This window comes from Streptopelia decaocto, assembly GCF_964273445.1.
Source record: "Streptopelia decaocto genome assembly, chromosome: 2".
Taxonomy (NCBI): Eukaryota; Metazoa; Chordata; class Aves; order Columbiformes; family Columbidae; genus Streptopelia; species Streptopelia decaocto.
In genome coordinates, this window is record NC_138655.1 from 39,556,224 (window position 1) to 39,575,445 (window position 19,222).

A 19,222-nucleotide genomic window follows, 5' to 3' on the forward strand; every position below is an offset into this window, starting at 1 on the left:
TTTTGTTCCTATTTATATGAGAAAAGCAATGATACTCTTCTTCTATGGTAGTATAGGAACCTCTTTCAAGACTATTTTGGAGACATTCACCTGAATGCTGAATGGTTCTAAAAACTCAGTGCCCTTCTGAACAGATGATCCTTCCTTTTAAGCTTCTGAAAACTGGTTCATGCTTTTTAATCTGTTGCAACTTTTTTTTTTTTTTCCTCGAAAATGCACTTAACATGAGCTAAAGTAGTCAAGTTTGATATATCATTGAATTATCCTGGAAAGGACCTTTCTTTCTCAGTCCACAGAGGTAAAATCTACAATAGTATTAACATTTTCTCTTCCTGTTTCCACAAATGCATTATCCTGAAAACCCCAGAGAAAACGTCCTCTACAAAACAAAAGAACACTTAACGGATTAACATATATAGCTTTTTAATTTTTACAAACTGCACACATAACTGTCAAAAATCTCAGGTGTTTTTACCATCTCAATGATTAAATCATCTCTGTAAGTAGCAGCAAAAATTTTATAACCTCTCAGGGCCTGCATCATTAAGTACTGAAAATAACTAAGTGCTGCGCAAAGCTAATGGTATAGTTGTAAACTCCTACAGACTCCTAGGAACTGGAAGCCTTTTTTTTAAGGCAATAGTCGGTAATATTTCATATAAATAAAAAGCTACTTTTTATCATTGGATATTCTGGGCATTCTGGTATTGATAACTCTAGCCATGCACTAGCATTGCTGTACCTGCACACACCTGTATGCACCTGCATACACCAGCTGCTGAGGCAATAAAACTCTTTCAGAATCAGCGTATCTCTACCACCTTTCTCCACAACAGCCTGAAAACTAACCCACAGTCCACGAATAACAAGTTTCTCAACAGCAGCTTTTCAACACAGAGCTTGCAATCTGTCTCCCATTCACTTTGTCAAATTATGGTCCACATATCAGCCATTTGCAGCAGTGATATATCTGTCAAGCGTCAAGTACATTTCTTGCAAAGGAAAATCTTTTTTAGGAATTCTTAACTTTCAAAATGTCTAATCCCAAACATGCAAAATAATGAGTCAGACACCAAAAAATCATGAGATTTAAAAAAAAAAAAAAGTGTATGTTAATGTCTTTTCCTTTGCTATGTGGAGCTTTTTCTGGGTCATGTTTTCAAGCTTTTCTCTAAAGCCATACGGGTTTCAAACATTATTAAAAAGAAAGCAACTGAGATCCTTTTGCAATTGCCTGTTTAAGGAAAACATGGCCATCAGACTTAAATTGTGTTGAACTGTCAACTAAGAATCTTCAGAGATATTTTTTATCAAATAATCTTGAACAGGAATATTGCTTCAAACCTGTTTTTTCTAGAGTTTTGTTTACATTACTTATGTATTTTTTTTCCAGATAATTAAGCTTTACTGAAAGCAGGTTGTTAGACACAGAAGAAAGCCATGACTTATCACTATCTTGAAGGATTGTTTGCAATATCAAGATATCTGAGGTACAGATTATCGATCCTCACACAAACAGTGATTTATTCACCTAAATTTGTGATTTGCTTCTCTTTAATACTGAGTCCCCCTGAAATCTTTATTCTGGATTTTTTTTTCAGTGACTAGAAGACAGTTCTGTGTCACAATGTGCATTACAAATCTTCTTAAAAGTTCTTTAGATTCTGACTGTTTTGTGACAGAAATGTGAAGGAGTATTTGATAAATGTAACCATTCCTGTTAATTGTCATCTCAGTTTACTTGTGTGGCACTTTTTTCTTTTTTTTAATTTAAAGAGGGTACGGCATTCCTTTCTGTTAATACTTAATGCCTCTGTATGGCATTATCTAAGCTTAGCATAGTGTCTTTCCCGTATCTTTTCTCTTCCACCCTTTCTGTCCTGATTAAAACTACCAGAGACTCAGCAGGAAACCCAGTGGGATTGCTCACGGTGTCTCGAAGTCACCCTTTCTTTCATTGTTTTTGCACATTAAACCTTGCTTTGCTCGTCAGTCCCCTTCCTGCACCCCATTGGTTTCCCAGCTTTCTTTTGTCAGCACCCTGGTTTGCACCTGATTTCCTCCTCTTCATTTTCCCTGCTCCATTCTCTTCCCCTTCCTTCTTCATCTCTCAGTTTGCCCATCTCCTCCACCCTGCTGTGAAAAAAGCTGTGCCTGGGTCAGTACTGCCCACAGCAAGGCCAGGCCCAAGCACTGTGAGCTAACAAGGCAGATCCCAGCTGATAGGTTATTTTATGGATGGTTCTTTTCACTTACTACTTGCTTCCAAGTTTCTGAGGCGTGCTCATGGATCACAGTTTGTTTCTGCCACCACGCCGCTGGGACAGAAGACAAAAGGCTTGCCTAACCTGCCAGGTCCCACTTGCGGCTTGACCCTGGTCAACCTCACAGGGAAGCCAGGGGCACTGGGCGCCTGATCCGACCTTTGCAAAATGGATGTGGAGATGGGCCAGGGAACTCTCACAAAGGAAGCTCAAGGGACATGCCCCTGGCCACACTGGCAGCCTGCGGCCAACCCATCGTGGTGTCCGAGGCCCAGAGCCCGTGGCTACCAAGCCGTCAGTGCCACCCTGCCTTCCCGCCTGCCCATGGGCCGGGCCGGGCTGTGACGAGGCGGCCGCGGCTCCAGGCCGTGGGGGGGGTGCCATAGTAACCGGCGGGGGGCCGGGCGGCGCCGGGGGGCCGGGCAGAGAAGGCGGGTGGGAGAGGGCGGGGACGAGCGGCGGGATGGCGGGCGCGGCAGCGCCCCCTCTCCGCGACTCCCAGCCCGTCTCCGGCGGCCACAAATGGCTCTTACCCCGCCGGCCCCTTTGTGTGAAGCTCACTCGGAGCAGCGACTCCGCCGGGGGAGCTCGCCCTGTCCCCCGCTGCCGCCCGCCGAGCTGAGCCGAGCCGTGCCGAGCCGAGCCGTGCCGAGGCAAGAGAGCCGGGCGGTGCGGGGCGGCCATTCCGGCGCGGGCGGACTTGCCTCGCCGCTCCCCCCGGGGGTGCGCGGGGGCCCCGGCTCCCGCCGCCGCCTTCCCCCCCGATCCCGCTCCTCACGGTGGAGGGCAACTAAAATACACCGCCGCCAAACCCAATCAAATAAATAATAACAATAATAGTAATAATAATAAATAAGAAGGGGGAAAGAACAGAGGGATAGAGGGAGCGAGCGAGAGGGAGGGAGGGAGAAGCGAACCAACTCCGAGACTCCCATAAAGAGCGGCACACACGGAGCGAGCGCCCCGGTGCCGAGGCGTGGGGGAAACAATAAGTACTCGAAGTTACCTGCCCTGCCGTAGAAGAAGGAGGGTTTGTTGATTCTCTCGCAGACATCTGCAGACCGGTGCTTTTTTGGAAGAGATTTTTTTTTTTTTTCCTCTCTCCTCTCTCTACAAACCACAAACGGATGTGAGGCAGGGAAGGTGTTTCTTTGACTACTGAAGTCAGGCACCTCTTTTTTTAATTCTTCTCAGTCTTGTTGTGTCCCCCCTCTCCCCTCACACACACACACACTCTCACACACACCCCTTTTTGCACCAACATTAACGACAAAAAGAAAAGGAGTTTGCTTGATGTTTTAGTGAAATGGACGTAAGATTTTATTCACCACCTCCTCAGCCTGCAGCCGCTCCTGATACGCCTTGTTTGGGACCTTCCCCCTGCCTGGACCCCTACTATTGCAACAAGGTGACTCGTGTTTTGTGTCGTCCGAGGTGTTTTTATCTGTGCTGTCGATTGTGCTGTTGTCGCGGCGCGTTGCATGAGCGGGCGCTGCGCTTTGGCGAGCCGCGCACCAAGTTGACCGGCGAGGCAAGAGGGCAGCGGCACTTGCCCGGGGTTTGGGGTTCGGGGAGCGCAGTGTCGCCCGCCGCGGAGAGGTGCCGCCGGGACACACACCGGCTCCCCTGCAGGCACCCCAAATTAAAACCCCGGAGTAGTTTGGGGGCGGGCGGCTGGAGCGGAGGTGGGGGGGAGGTAGGGGGGGTGGGGGAGGCATTTTCCATAACATCTTCCCTTTCGGAGAAACAGCGTGGACGAGGATGTTGATGCGGAGGACTTGAATTTCCAGGGCTCCTGTTAACGAGAACGCGCCCGCCACAAACCGGCAGAAACTCTCTGCCTCGCCACGTACCCTGCAGTTCATGTGTCAAAGCGGTACTTGGCGGTGCCGGGATCACGTTAGTGTGTTTATGTGTATGTGACATATATATTTGTATGTACACACGTCTCTATACGTATAATAAGGGTGTATAAAGGTGACAAGTCTGTTCAGAACAGGGGTTTGACTTTGTCCCAGCTGGGCAACTGCCTTACCAATTTCTCTGTAACTTGATTAAACCGCTGCAAACAGGGTCAGTACCAGACCAGAGCCAAGTTCTAGGTGCCCGAGCCCGGGGAAGAAGGAACTGCAGAGGAGGCTCGCGCTAGCCCAGATCCCGGGTTTGGTTTACGAGAGTTTGGTGGTGCGGTCCCGGACCACTTAGCATTACTTTTGGTGCCGAGCAAGGGGGCTGGGGCTCCTGCATTGTCACTGCCTCTATGGCCCGAGCCAGCTGGTGCTTTATGCATGAGCCGCACTTTCTCTGCTGTTACGGAATGGGCTTTGCACACGAATAAAACGCTGGCCATAGCAAATAACCAGGAAGTGCGAGCTACCCGGAGCACTTCTTGAGCACACACCCCCGCCTGGGGGAGAAAGCTGCGTTCAAACCTGTGCGTTTGTTTAGGAACCTGCCTTGGAAGTCTGTGGCGGGCTGCAGCAGATGTTGTTCGCAGCGCGGTCCACTCCGCCGTGCGCAGTGTCCCGCAGGGGCTGGCCGCGGGTGCGGAGGGTGGCGGCGGGTCCGCGGTGGCGGGACGCGGTGGCGGGACACGGTGGCGGGTGCGGAGGGGCAGCGGCGCGGGGCGAGCCGCCCCACCCGGCCCCTCCCCGGCCCGGCCCGGCCGCCTGGTTCCGTGCTGGGCCATTGTCGTGTCGGCCTCACGTGTCACGGAGATGTTCAGAGCCGTGTCTTTCATTCCGGGCAGCTGCCTCGATTCGGCGATAAGCAGAGAAATCGCGTGTGGCTGCGGCTGCAGCGCGGAGGCTGCAGCGCCGGGGTGAAGCCCTCTCAGTTTTCGGGAAAGATTTCCCACATGGTCTCATCTACCAATCACAACAGAAAGGACCAAATCCATCCTGGCTGCATTTCACATACACTCAATGGAGTTATAGAATTCAGGGATAAATCTGGCCTTTTGTGGTGGATGCCTAAGGATATTTCAAGAGAGATCCCAGAGGTATGACTGTTAGCCGTGTTTTAAGTAACTGTATTTTGTGGCATCTGGCAAACCTGCCCTATAGATCGCAGGTTTGTGCCAGGAGTGAACTTTGTTCAGCAGGAAGAGTCCAGATGTGTAGGAGCCTGTATGTGTGCATTATTTTTTTGTAAGTGCTCCGAGTAATCATGAGGCTACTGCTACCTTTGATCTGTGGCTCGCCGTTATTTTCTCTATTGTCAGTTTTTGTAAATTGTAACCGTAATGTGTTGCCAAGTGAGAAGCTTGGGCTAATATTAATGTCATGAGCACCAAAGTGTCTGAAGACCCATTTGGCAATGAAACTGGACAAACGTTATTAAACCTATCAGTGATTTAAAGCTTCAAAAAGAAGGTAATGACTTGAATACACATTTCACTCATCATTCTTGAGATAGTGGGCCAGATTTAATTTAAAAGTTAAATGCTTTGGAAAATCAGGAATTACTTTAATATATTAAATCATTTTTCAATTAAGTTCCTTAAATCAGTTTTGGTGGGTTGCACTGCAAATCTTATAAATTAATTTATAAATTCATTTTCAGAATTTCTTTACTAGCTGGTTAAAGCTTCTTTTAAGTCATGCCATGTATGAGGGAGCAAACTGTTCTTTTTAAATGCAAATGAGGCACTCATTCTGTAGACAAGTTGCAACTCTTCTATTTCACTTTGCCTGAACTGATAATGTGCTTAAAAGTGCACAGTCATAAGACATATGTTTTATGCTTGGAAAAGACTTGACTTACCAGGAATGTTTCAATATAAGATACAGAGTATAGTATGAATGGCTTTTTCAGATGTCTTTGCCACTGACCATTGATTACATTAAATGGACAGAGTAGGTTAGCCAGGCCCCTTGGAGGCGTACATTTACTGAACGTTTCATTTTTCACCCCTTTTGCTCTGTCCCTTCGGCCAGCGTGATTAACATTGCTGTGAAAACTTATCTGACTTGTTCTAAACATGTCATCATGTTACAGTATTGCTCTGTCACTCACTTTCATGCTGTGTGTATTTAGGGAGTTTGAAGGATGGGAGGCCTGCAGAATTTTTTGCATTCAGTAAGTTTGTTTGAGTGTTTGCCCTTGATGCCTCCCAGGAATGGAGATGATGGCAGGAATGAGATGGATCAGTATTCTGGGTTGGAATAGTGGTCTTGATTAGGTCTTTACCTGCAAAACTAATTCAGAACTGGATCTCGTTTCTTGTAAAGTTAGTGAGAACTTACTTTTGGCACTTACTGGTGGATTTGGCTCTTGCTTTCGTACTTTGATTTTGGTGGTGTTGGTTTTGTTTTGCTTTGTTTTTTACAAAAATGAAATACTTTGATTCTTTACATTTTAAATCTGCTGGAGCTGCCGGTTACTTAGAATGTATTCCACAAATACTGAAGCTTTTAAGTTTTCTAATTGTTGTGTTAGCACTAGTTCTTCTAATCAGAGGCTTGTTCGCAGCGTATGAGTGAGTTGCCAGACACATGCATGGGAGGCATTGACAGTGCATTTTTATGTAGCCAGAGGAAAATGCTGTAATGTACATTCAAACAGTAGACTCTTATCTCACAATTTTCAGTTGGCAGGCTTTGTTTCAGAAGACTGCTTAGATCTTTATTTTTTAAACCTAAAATAGCATTCTAAGCATCTTAGTCTAATATTACTCTATCTGCTGTGAAAGCTCATTATACTCTGCATATATTGTTATGCAGGCTCTTCCTTGTTTCTCTTGCACTACCCATGGAGAGAGAAGAGTGAAAGAACAATGCAAACAATGTTGGTTATGACAACTCTGTGAGGTATCTCTTATACAAACAGACAGAATGGATGGTATGCTGCAGTATATAGGTCAGCCTTTGAAATAGCATAGTGGAGCTCTTACGCTGGACAGAGAGTTTTAGAGTTGGGATTGTACTGTTTGCCTCTTGAAACTTGAAGCATAATTGCATTTCAGACATTTACAGGCTAACATGTGTAGTCTGTTCAGCTGAAATTTGTTTCAAGAAACCTCCCATTCCTTAATTGAGTTGAACGCTACAAAAGAAATAACTTTGATAATCTGAGTGTCTTAATTTGATAGAAGAATATGGTCAGGTATTTCAAGCTGCTTGAAAAAGTCAGATGATAAGTTTAAATGTTTATGTAGAGCACAATAAATAACATCCTTGTGACTTTTTTATAAAGTGTCACCTCCAAACACTGCTTCAATTAGTACTGTAAAAAGGACTGATATATTTCCATACTTACAACTTTACAATGTTTTCAGATATCTGCACACATAAAGTGCAGTTATATAATTATAGTTTGACACAGCTAATGACAGGGATGCTGACCCCTGCCAGCAGTAGGGAGAAAATAATGGTCTTTATGGCTCCCAATGGTTAGCCTTGCAGAATTATGCACTGGATTCTTCAGTGATTTGCTACATGGTTCAAAAATACAGAAACCTACAACTCATCTTTCTTGTATGCACTGGTAGTTGTCAGTGCACTGGAAAAATACAGCCAGACAGCAGAGGTAGAATGATAGACTGTAGTTTTTTTTAAAAAGAATAAAGAGGAAAAAAGAGAGAGATGGAAGCAAAACTCTTCAAAATGAAAAAGCAGAGTGACATTGGGTAGAATTGGATAAGGAGATATAATACGGTGCTTTGTAAGCAGGTAACAATCCCGCTCAATCAGAATTCCACAGAGCAAAAGTGCATATATTTATACACAGCGTTTAGAATAACTTATTGTGTAAACTTAACCCCACCATAGAGACTACTCTAAGTAAAATGTTCCATGGCTGTTTACAGAGTGTACATTATTTCCAGTGGCTTACTTCTATCCAATCTCCATCTGAAACTCAGAACTGTGGCAAGCCAGGGCTCCGAAGGACAGCTCTAAAGCTAAAATGCTGTGTTAGCGTTTTGACAGAACTTTAGATTATGCTCATCTAATTGATCCCCATTTGTTTATTCTGGGCATTTTTTTTTCCTTAGACAACTACTTTGTCCCCTACTGCATTAGAATCGTACTTGAAATTTGTTGGTGCCTCTCAAAAAAAAGTTTAAACAGTTACATTGGTGCTGACTGTTGATTTTTAAGTGTTAAATATTTTAGTTAGTTTTAGAAAATACCACATAGGAAGAAGGAAAACAGACTTTTCTTTTCTGGGTTACTAGGCCTTAGAATGTAGAGAGTTGTGGGCAAGCCTCAACTTTGCCTCCTTAAATTTTAGTGTTTCAGAAAAGAAGTGGTCCCAATTTTAGTGGAATACAGAAAATAATTTATGTATGTGCTTTTGAGAAGTATTTCTCAATGATGTTCTATAAACCAAAGCATTCACAGTCGTTCTGTTTAATTTTCTTACCAGAATGATGTGTTTCATCTCTAGGACATTACTCTCAACCAGCCTATCATGAGGTCTTCTGAAAAAAGTGAAAACTGTGGAATATTAAGAATGCTGAACTTGCTAAACACTAGAGTCTATGCAGTACCTTTGATGTTTACATTACACCCAAGAACAGATAGAGCTGCATTTAAGGATTTAAGGAGCTGACAGTGTGGGGGACTGGGCAGTTGCAACTCCCGTTGAATTTGGTGTGTGTTGGGGATGATCGCACTTTATCAGGAAGAACTGAGCACCCTCCTGTCCTTAGATTCCCATCTTAGCAGGACTTTCTCATCTTGCTGACATGTACAGAAGCATTGGAAAATGGGCTATACTTAAAATATGACTGCATATTAAGCAGAGAAATGTCCTAAGCGTGGTAGGATTTAGATAAAGATTCTTGGATATTTAAATCCTGTATTGATGGCGGATGTAACAAAGCTTAGATGGTGGAAGTAAAAACCTTCTTTACACTGTTCTCTCAGCACAGCTCAGGAGTGACCTGCAAGCACCACTTCTCAGTAGTGAGAGGGTATTCCCTGGATCAATGGCTTCTTGGCTTCTGGAACTGACAGCAGGGGCAGTTAGTGGCAGCTTTGTTTATCTTTTTGAAGGGGACACATGCTCTGTGGATGTCTAGCATGGTCTGCATACTCTAAAATACTTATTTTAAATTTAGCTTAACCAAATATAAATGTTTCGTGGTTACGTTTTTTGTTACACAACTATGCACCAATTTTCTGCCCAAGGAGTGATTTCTCATTAGAAATACTGAGTTATAAACTGCTCCAAAACATGGTTTATAGCAGAAGCGCCAAACGACTGTTAATTATAGCAGCATTTCCAAAATACTTTCAGACATGGAATTCACATCAACTTGAATGAAATTTTCTTGGTCATAACATTTTTCTCTACAGCATCCAGTTGGAAAATGGTAACATCGCATTATTCTATGGTTAGGCACAGATTACGTAGCATTAGCAGCAGCAACAGGCATCGCCACTCCACTGCAGGAAGTGCACGGAAGAAAATCTCATCTCCCCTTCCCCTGGAATATCTGCATTTTATGTTCATAGGTTGTGATTAGTGTTAGGTTAGTAAGTCAGGGCATTGAATAAAATGTTTGTCTCTCTTGACTTAGATCTTCAAAGTTTAAAATAGCGTTTCAGCAAAGGTCTTGGTGCAACCGGCATTTGTAATGTCTGTGGTTTTCTTTTGCTTCTTGTGTTTGCAGCAAGTAGTTTATTTTTAGCATTTTAATTTCATATGGCTTTACTAATATTTATATCTTATCTTTCAATTTCACATATGCTAACACTGTTCCTGAACTGTTCATTTAGTATTTCTCACTGGGCTGTTATTTGATTTGCTATAGACCATCTTAGTATGGTTTCCTCCCAAGAAGCACGCTCCTTTCTAAGTTGCAAAACATACTTGAATTACATGAGCATCTGACAAATCCAGGTTAGTGGAAATGTCAGAATGTTTTAGCATTCACATTCTTGGCTGTTAAACTGCTCTGTACCAATCAAAAGTGGCACGAGTGGCTTTTTTCAAAGGTACTGCTGGCTAAGCATGGAAATTGAGCTGCTGTGGTAGTACTTTTGTCTCCTGCTATTGTTGTTGATGATTATATGGTCTTAAAGGTTAAATGGAAGTTACTGTAGCTGGCATGTATTTTTGTTATATTAAGAAAATTTGCAGCAAACTCCAGTTGCTCATTCTATATGCAAGAAGAAATCAGAACTCTGAAATCAGACATTGATAACCTGTACTCAGGGAAATGGGCCAGTAAGGGAAGTATGAAATCTGCAATGTGAAGAAAAAGATTTATCAAGACAGTTCCTGCCAGAGAGTAAGAAGATTATGTATACGTATAAATTCCTCTTGTATCATTGCTACTTTCTACATATATACACACGTATGTTTCTGCTTCATTATGTATTGCTCACTTTGAAGAAAGTGAACTTACTCTAATAATCTGTCATTGCTATTCTGTATTACAAGCAGCTGGCTTCAAAGTCATATTCTGTTTGCAGTTGCCAAAAGTGCATAGGTCTGTGTTCATAAATAACAGGAAACATTTGTTTATTATACAATCATAGTGTTTGCATCAACCTGAAATAATAATAAATAGTGAAAGGAAAAACAGTGGTGAAAAGGGATGATAGCCTTTCAAAAAAGTGTAATTTATCATTTGGCAGACACAGTTGTGAACATTAGTCATAGAAACCTGCAGATAGTAGAGGCTTAATATCAAAGCTAATGATTTATTTTATGTTAATGACTTTCTGCTAGGGCATAAAAGACTGCTCATAATGGACTCTCAGTGCTGTGTTCAGTTACGACGGCTAATGGGATAATCTTACCCAAAATTAAGCTTTTTGAAGTAAATCATGATGTTATTTTTTTCAAGTTAAGTCTTGAAAATGTATTGGCAAACTGACTTTTTAAATAAGTGCTTATAATCTGTATAGGAAAATGTGAGGTAAGGTTTTTTTTATTAGCAGTTTTCTTAATTGTGTTTTAAATGTCTGTTTATTTTTTTTTTTCCTGAAGAATAATATTAATGACGTGGAAGTCATTCACTTCAGTGGTTTTATCATAGTGCAATAAGTTTTTGTGAGGCACAATTGTTTTTGTGGGTTGAACAAAGGGAAAGAGTTATTTATTTGGTGGCCCAGCCAGTAATTTGCAAAATGGTAGTAAAACTCTTAGTTTTGCATTGAGAAGTTTTTAAAATCATGTTTACAATTAGTTATAACCAACATTATATTTCAATAAGAGATAATTTGCCTACTAAAGTTCACATAATGTGCTAATCATGTCTAGTGGTTAATAAAGGCCTCCTATCTCACTCCCCTGATGGCTATAAAAGGCTATTATGTTCATGGCAGCAGTTCAGGTACAGCTGCTGTGTGTTAATAATGCATCATTGTCCCACTAATAAACACAGCAAAGGTCAGCAACCCTGAGGACCTAAAACACCTATTCTCTTTCCAAAATATTTATTAACACCTTAATGGCATATCTATTCATTTTGGTTAGGATTATATCAGTTAATGACCCTCATGGAATCCCGTGTGTTCAGTTTTTGCAACCTACATGCTGTTGGGGCTGTTGCACTTATCTCTCCTCCTAAACATTTGTTTTTCATTGCAGCCATGTGTTGTTTCTTTAAGCTTGTCATTCCGTGGACACTTTATGATTGACTTACTTTGTTTTCTACTTTGGCAATTTTCAATTATTTTTCCTCAGCTAATTTAAGATTGTGTTTAGAGGCCGAATTTTCATTAGTTAAGATACTTTACAGAAATTGTAACTGTGCAAAAAAACCCTATGTGATTGTGTAACACACCTTCACAGGGGCACACACACACAGAGATGCATGTATACATATGTGTGTATATGAGCAGTACTTCCTTTAGGTTCCATACATAATTTTATACAAGTGATTTATGTTTTCCTTTTTAGCATGGATTGCTGTATTCATAAAGGTTTTTTAAAATGTATTTTCTACAGACAAAGAACATACTCACATGGGATTTCCATTTTGCCAGGGAAACATGCAAATCAATAGGCCAGTACTTATCTGCATTAAAATTAGGTATACTGTAATTTATGGGCACAGAGATATTGTATTTGTCTTGTATAGCCTCAGATATTCTTTAAGGTAGCCTGGCTATGCGTCCTTAGAGAAAAGCAAAAGTGTTAATTGAACAACATCTCGTTTTCTCATCTTGTAGTATTGCCTTTTGTTTTCTGTTACTCATTTTGAAAACCTGATGGTTTTTTTGTGCTGTGTGATTTACTAACAAATGTTCAGAGGGCAGAAAAATACCACTACATTTCCATCAAGAGAAATGAAAAAACTTAACTAGCTGAAGGGTTTCTATTTGGTGTAGCTCATAGCTCCAATTACACATTTGTCATGCTTTAAATATATAATACATACAATAAAATATGTACAGGCACAGTTGTGATATATGTAGTGTCTGGCTCCATTGCTATTGTTTGTAGTCTCTACGGTTGTCATACGTTGTTCTTTGCACATCATACCCTTACAGCAGAATTTGACACAATTTCTAGCTTTCAGTCCTGCACCATTTTCATTACACAATATACATGAGTTTGACAGGGTGTGTTGAGGACAACTCTGGCAAGCAATTGATATTTTGAAGTGGCAAGCGTTTCAGCAGCTGCCTGCTTGTGAAAAAGGAATGATAAGATATACTGTATTGTTAGTTTCAGGCAAAGCATTAGGGTTTAAGCTCTGTAAAAATGTACACATTATTCGTCAGTGGTGAAGCAAGCCTTTTATGTTTTTTAGAGCTTAGCTCTCTGGCTGATGTGAACTAGAATGACATTGGTTTAATGGTCAGTAAATGAATAGGAGTACTTTGAATTTGAACCACTGCCAATTTTGCACCGACAAAGAGACTGACAAAAGAAAGATTTTATGTGAAAGCAAAGCACAAGCAATGTTTGGGGAGGTGGGGAGAGGGGTAGAGCAACCCAATAGAAATATTCTCCAATGCCGCCTTGTAATGATACTAAAATTGTTAAAACACATCCATTTTACATGGCTCATCGACTATGAACCTAAGCTGTTTCATCTAATGTTCTTTAAAACCTGTTGTATACACATAGTCTTTTAGAATACATTCATATGGAATTTACAGTGTGTTTTTCTAAATACCACACTGTGCCCTGAAGGCCTGTTGGCAGAACATCAGAGTTGTCCACTGCTGGAGTTCCCAAGTCTCTCTCTGTCTGGTAGTGGGAAATTGTAGTTTAATCAGTTATGGCACTTTCAGTGTGTAACATTCATTAGTAAGGCAATTTGTCATGACTGTTAATAGTCAGGATGCATCTGCTCTCTCTTCAGTTACGGAGCATGATAAGCAAGAGGGCAAATATTTCAGTATCTAATAATATTAGCATGTTTGAAAACTGTAGTTCAAGGTTAGTGCACAAAACACAAACAGGAGATTAATAATGACCTATTTATTTTTGCTGGTTTTACCTTTACAGATTTGATTTTAAAGTACCCTAATGCTCTTATGACTTGTACATTATCTAGCTGGGTATTAGAAAGTAAATGTTAGCATCTTCAGTGTTTATCAAAGACTTTTCCCTTATTATCATAAATTTGAAGTTAGGATATTTTCAAAGACTTGCAAATACTTATAATTGAGACACGTAATTTTCCAGTGTGTCAGTAATAAATTGTTCACAGTATAGTTTTGGACAGTAGCAGGCCTTCTACAGTGTTAGTTTTGTGGCTGGGCAACTTAAAATGTTATAAATGATATTTGGTGCCTATCAAATAGACAACATGCCATTAGAAAAATATTCCCTTCTCCCTGAAAACTGGATTTTAATCACTGTTCACTGTTTTAAATATGTAAGGTTAAATTGTTTCCTGTAGTCAAGAAAGCTTAGAGGTTTTTTTTCACGTAGATCTGATAACCCTCATGTATTACATAGTACGATAGCTTCACACACAATAGCTTGGTGACACATTTTAATTTTTGATTAAAATCCCCCAAATTTTAACATAATGATTTCTTTGGAAATTGAGCCCAATCTTGGTAAAATCCGTTCTTGCTAGTAACAAAAGCTGTTACTGTTTAAGTTCCTGTTCAGCAGTTAGTTGGTACGCTTCACTGGATGTTGTCAAAAAGGCTTTTCTCTTGATTGACAACCCTGTAGGAATGTGAATGGAGATTTTAATTGCATATCATGTGTGCATATCAGAGTGAGTGGATTCACTGACTCTGCTTAGCTCCATATCTCTACAGGTCAGCCATGCCAAAACACTTTTTTTTTTTTTTAATAAACGATATATTTTCCAATGAGAGAGAAAAAGGGCATGCAAGTGAAGAATGGACTATACAGCACAAGATTCCTGTGAATTTCAGAAGAAAATGTGTGCAATAAGTTTTCAGAATGTTTTAGCACAATTAAGAAGTATTTTGATGATGTAAATTCATTTCAAATCTAAGTTGGCCGAAGACTGCTAGAATATATTTTTCTCCTGGCATTTGCTGGATGTGGTTATGTGGTTTTTTGTTTATTTTTGTTGTTGTTTTTCTTCTTCTTTTTTTTTTTTTTTTTTTAAGAGTACTTTGAAGAAAACCCATCAAAAAAAAAAGTAAAGGGAGTAGAAAAATTTACTGAGACAGGCTGGCCTTGTGTCTTGCACCTTTGTAGAAGATACAGGGAAACGATGGGGCTTTTTTCATTTTTGTGGGAGATAGCGGGCTTTTTCATTCATACTGGATTTGATCTGCACTCTTTAGGCAACACTGTTTCTTTAGAGGGAGATTTACCTAAGTAAAGACTGGCAGGGACCTCAGTTTTGAGCCTGATAATAAAGCCATAATGCAACTTAAGTATCAGTGTGGGGATTGTTTTTGTGGGTTTTTTTTGTTTGGTTGGTTTGGGTTGGGTTGGGTTTTTTTTGTTTTGTTTTTTCCCCCTTAAAAACAGTAAATGATGCATCACTGCAAAATGACACGGATAAGTAGACCTCAACATTTTCCATAGCCAAGAACATTGCAGGTGAAAATGACAAAACGAAAGATTCGTTATTATGAATAGTCATTAGATTTTTGTGTCTCAAATTAGATTCCAGGTTTCATTTTACATCAGAAACCACAACATCAACTGTATTATTTTTAAAGATCATAAAGCAGTGGCAACTGAAAGCACAACTACAACACAGTTGTGGGGAACTTCTAGCTGAGTTAGTGTTTTCTGTCTGTAGAGGGATGTTGAAATCTAACGGGGGATGACAGTTGCATTTTTCCAGGAGGACCCCTGGGAAGGAATTGTTACTTAGTCAAAAAGTTTCTTTCCTGGTTTGTCATTTGCTCTCAGATGAAAAGCAAATTGACTGGCTTCTGCCGTTTTACCCTTTGTGTAGGGCCAGCTTGCACTTTCAGGTTACATTTGTGTAAAGGGTGGGAATGGAGGATGACAACCACTTGTTGAATCTGAAGGTTACAACAGCAAATCCCATCACCTTGTCTGACCCTGTATAGAGCCTTTAAACTCCTGTGCTGGACTAACGTGTATCTCCCCCAATTTTTTTATTGAACATCAGTAAACTCTTAGAAGTGTTTAGAATCTATGAATACTTTAAGAAGAAAACCAACAAGACTGCTACATTTCTAATGAAACAAACTGCTTCTGACTTAATATATGACATCAATGGCTGGTTGGGTCTATTAAGAAGTAACACCTTCAGGCATTTTTAGGATTTATGAGTAGAAAATAGAGGGAAATGGGAAATGGCAAAGATAGTAGTCTGAGAGTACAATTCCCTCTGTAGAGTGCACATTCAAATCCTATAAGCAAATGCATCAATGAGAAGCTGTAGCTTGATGGACACCCAAAGGTGTTTGTGTTTAGATTTGTCTGGGTTCACACCTCTGCAAGTTTCAGACCTTTGGCACTGATAAAGCTTTTAGAGAGAATTTCTAATATTGTTCCTGTTTTCTGGGAGCTTTCCATCATAGCCAGCAGGTCCACAAGGCTGCCCAAGCCAGGAAGAATTGTAGACATTGGAAGGAGAAACCTGTAAGAAATGAAGAATGTTTAAATATTTTTCTCATTGTTGAGAAAAGAAAATATATGGATTGTGCAACACGGTAAAGGTGGTTCAGCTTGTGACTAAGGTTTTAAGAAAAATGGGAGTGGACCCCAAAGCTATAATTTTAGATTAGCACTAGGGCCGTTTTTTGTAAATTGCCATGGTAGCGCTTGTAATAACATTGGGAAGATTACAACATTGCTGTCTTGAGGACTTCCTTTGTTCAGGACTTCGTTAGATTATGAAGTCAAACATTAGAAGGCTGGGAATACCGGATTTAAGGATGTCTTGATTTTGCTCTTTTGTGTGTTGTCATTGGCAGGAATTGGTGGAGTGAATCAGAGGATGTAGAGTAAGCGATCATGCCATTGCAACTTTATTGTTCATGCAGTTACAAGAGGCACCTGCATTAGGCTTTCAGGCTTTTTGCACTATTTGGCCTCTTGACTTTGTAACCCAAACAATATTCTTTCAGAAGTATCTTTTTTTTGTATGTTACTGATTCATTGGATTGTATCCGTGACATTCTTGCTATCATCTGTCAGGAGGGTTTGAGTCTCTTCAGCATTGCTGCACAGATTTCTCTGCTGCAGCGTTAACTGTTCACAGCAGGGAGAGTTTTGTTATGGTGAGTGAGGGGAGCACCTCATCTTGCTTGGGCTTTCTCTTACCAGTCCTTTCCCTTTGTGAATACCTTTATACTGGCTACCATGAAGCATGCTTATGATCTAAAGATTTGGAGTCCAACAAGACTTTGTGCTTCCATTCAGCGAGATCTGGACAGGCTGGAGGACTGGGCAGAGAAGAACCTGATGAAATTCTACAAGGGCAAGTGTAGGGTCTGGCACCTGGGGAGGAATAACCCCAGGCACCAATATACGTTGGGGACAAACATGCTGGAAAGCAGCACTGCAGAAGAGGACTTGGGAGTTCTGATCGACAACAGTTGACTATGAGTCAGCAATGTGCCCTTGTGGCCAAGAAGACTAATGGTATCCTGGGTGCATTAGGAAAAGTGTGACCAGCAGGCTGAGTGAGGTTCTCCTCCCCCTCTGCCCTGGTGAGGCCACATCTGGAGCACTGCGTCCAGTTCTGGGCTCTCCAGTTTAAGAAGGACAGGGAATTACTGGAGGGACTCCAGTGGAGGTTTAAAAAGGTAATGAGGGGTCTGGAGGATCTTTCTTATGAGGAAAGATGGAGAGAGCTTGGTCTGTTCAGCCTGGAGAGGAGGAGGCTGGGAGGGGATCTCATCAATGTTTATAAATATTTCAAGGACAGGTGTCAAGAGGATGGGACTAGACTCTTTTCGGTGGTGCCCAACGATAGCATGAGGGGCAATGGGCACAGACTGAAACATAGGAGGTTCCATCTGAATATGAGGAGAAACTTCTTTATTTTTTAGGGTGCCAGAGAGCTGGAACAGGCTGCCCAGAGAGGTTGTGGAGTCTCCTTCTCTGGAGATATTCAAGACCCACCTGGACACATTCCCTGTGCAATCTAGTCAACGTGAACCTGCTTTAGCAGGTGGGTTGGACTAGATGATCTCCAGAGGTCCCTTCCATCCCCAACCATTCTGTGATTCTGTAATACTTTTGTTGGTTATCATTTTGTCATGATGGCCATATTTTGGGCTGAGGGCCTCGAGCCTAAGTTAAGGCTTTAGTAATTTCAAGGTTTTACCTCTGAACAAAAGCTCAAATAAAAGTTTTCTATCTCAGTATCTTTTATTCTGCTGAATTTCAAAGATGTGCTACACATAATGGAGCTATTTGAGTTTCCTTAAGGTTAAAAATACCACTTGAACTCCAAATACCGTTATTGTGACCAAAGGTACAGTAATATGTACTATAGCTAAACCTGCAATTGTGAAATTAGGGAAATGCTATTTTATATATCATTTTTATCATATATAGATGCTATGCTTATAGAAATAATTAAAGTAGCATCTGTTAAATGTTTATAATAAACTCTGAATTTGTATAAATTACTTTAGTTCTAGTAAAACTAGAGGATTTAGTATAAAAATCCCTAGGGTTTGTCCTGTGATATTTTTCTTTGGAGCTACAAGGGAGTCCATGTATATCATAATGAATGTGCAGGAAAAAATATTTTTGAAATGGAAAAATTTATTATTCATCTGAATCCATTGCCCTTTTAGGAGTACTCTGATTCCAGAGGACTTCCACAAACAGAACATTACCGTGCAAATACTAAAGCAGCATTCTCTAACTCGGCTTTGATTTTATTCACTCTTTTCAGGAATTCAAAATGTGAAAAAGGTAAAGTTCTGAATTCAGAAGTTTTTGCTTGGAGAAGAAGATTGTAGACTTTCTAGGAAACAGTTAATTACAATAGGAATAGCCCTTTACCTGCTGCTTCCTATATGGTTGCTTGAGTCTCTAGCAGTGTTGGAAGCTTATGTTAGAGCTGTAAGCATATTTTGAAGCAATGGGGCATAGTGATGCACCAGACCTGGAAGTTAATTTTCTGCCATTCACTTAGCAGAATCTTCCCTTATTCTTACTACTGAGCTTGCAATGGACCCATACAAAGCTGAAAGTAACAGCATTGGAAGGCCTATTTCCCTATTTGTTAGGAGTTAAAAATAGAAGAGTATCATAATCATCAGGTCTTGTTATCCTGGGTAAGGATAAAACATGAGGTGAGGAAATGTGGGCTTTCCATCCACTCTGGTGGCTAAAAAACTAACACTGTTGTTTAGTCAAGCATGGGAGAGGAGAGCAGGGAAAGGGAGCACCAAGCATTTAAAGAACTCATCTAAGGGAAAGAGCTGGGGCTGTGGTGTCCCAGTGCTGCTTTCAGCATGTGTTTGCGTTTTGCCATCACTGAACATTAGTCTCCTTTCTGCCAGGAGAGACCTTTCTCCCTTTATCTTTCAAGTATTCTCCCTGTACAAATCCTGAGCTTTGAAAACTCGGAAGAATTGCAACGTTACTTAGAGCACCTGTTT

At 40.9% G+C, this 19,222-nt stretch overlaps 1 protein-coding gene across 1 annotated transcript in view; it reads left to right on the forward strand.

Moving 5' to 3' along the window:
• Positions 1 to 3,570: 3,570 nt before the first annotated feature.
• Positions 3,571 to 19,222, forward strand: part of TOX (thymocyte selection associated high mobility group box) — a gene marked incomplete at its 5' end in the record, with an annotated part of 213,742 nt that continues 198,090 nt past the window's right edge. The window contains one exon of the mRNA XM_082044901.1: positions 3,571 to 3,672. Within this exon, the coding sequence (XP_081901027.1) occupies positions 3,571 to 3,672 (102 nt within the window). The remainder of the gene's footprint in view (positions 3,673 to 19,222) is intronic.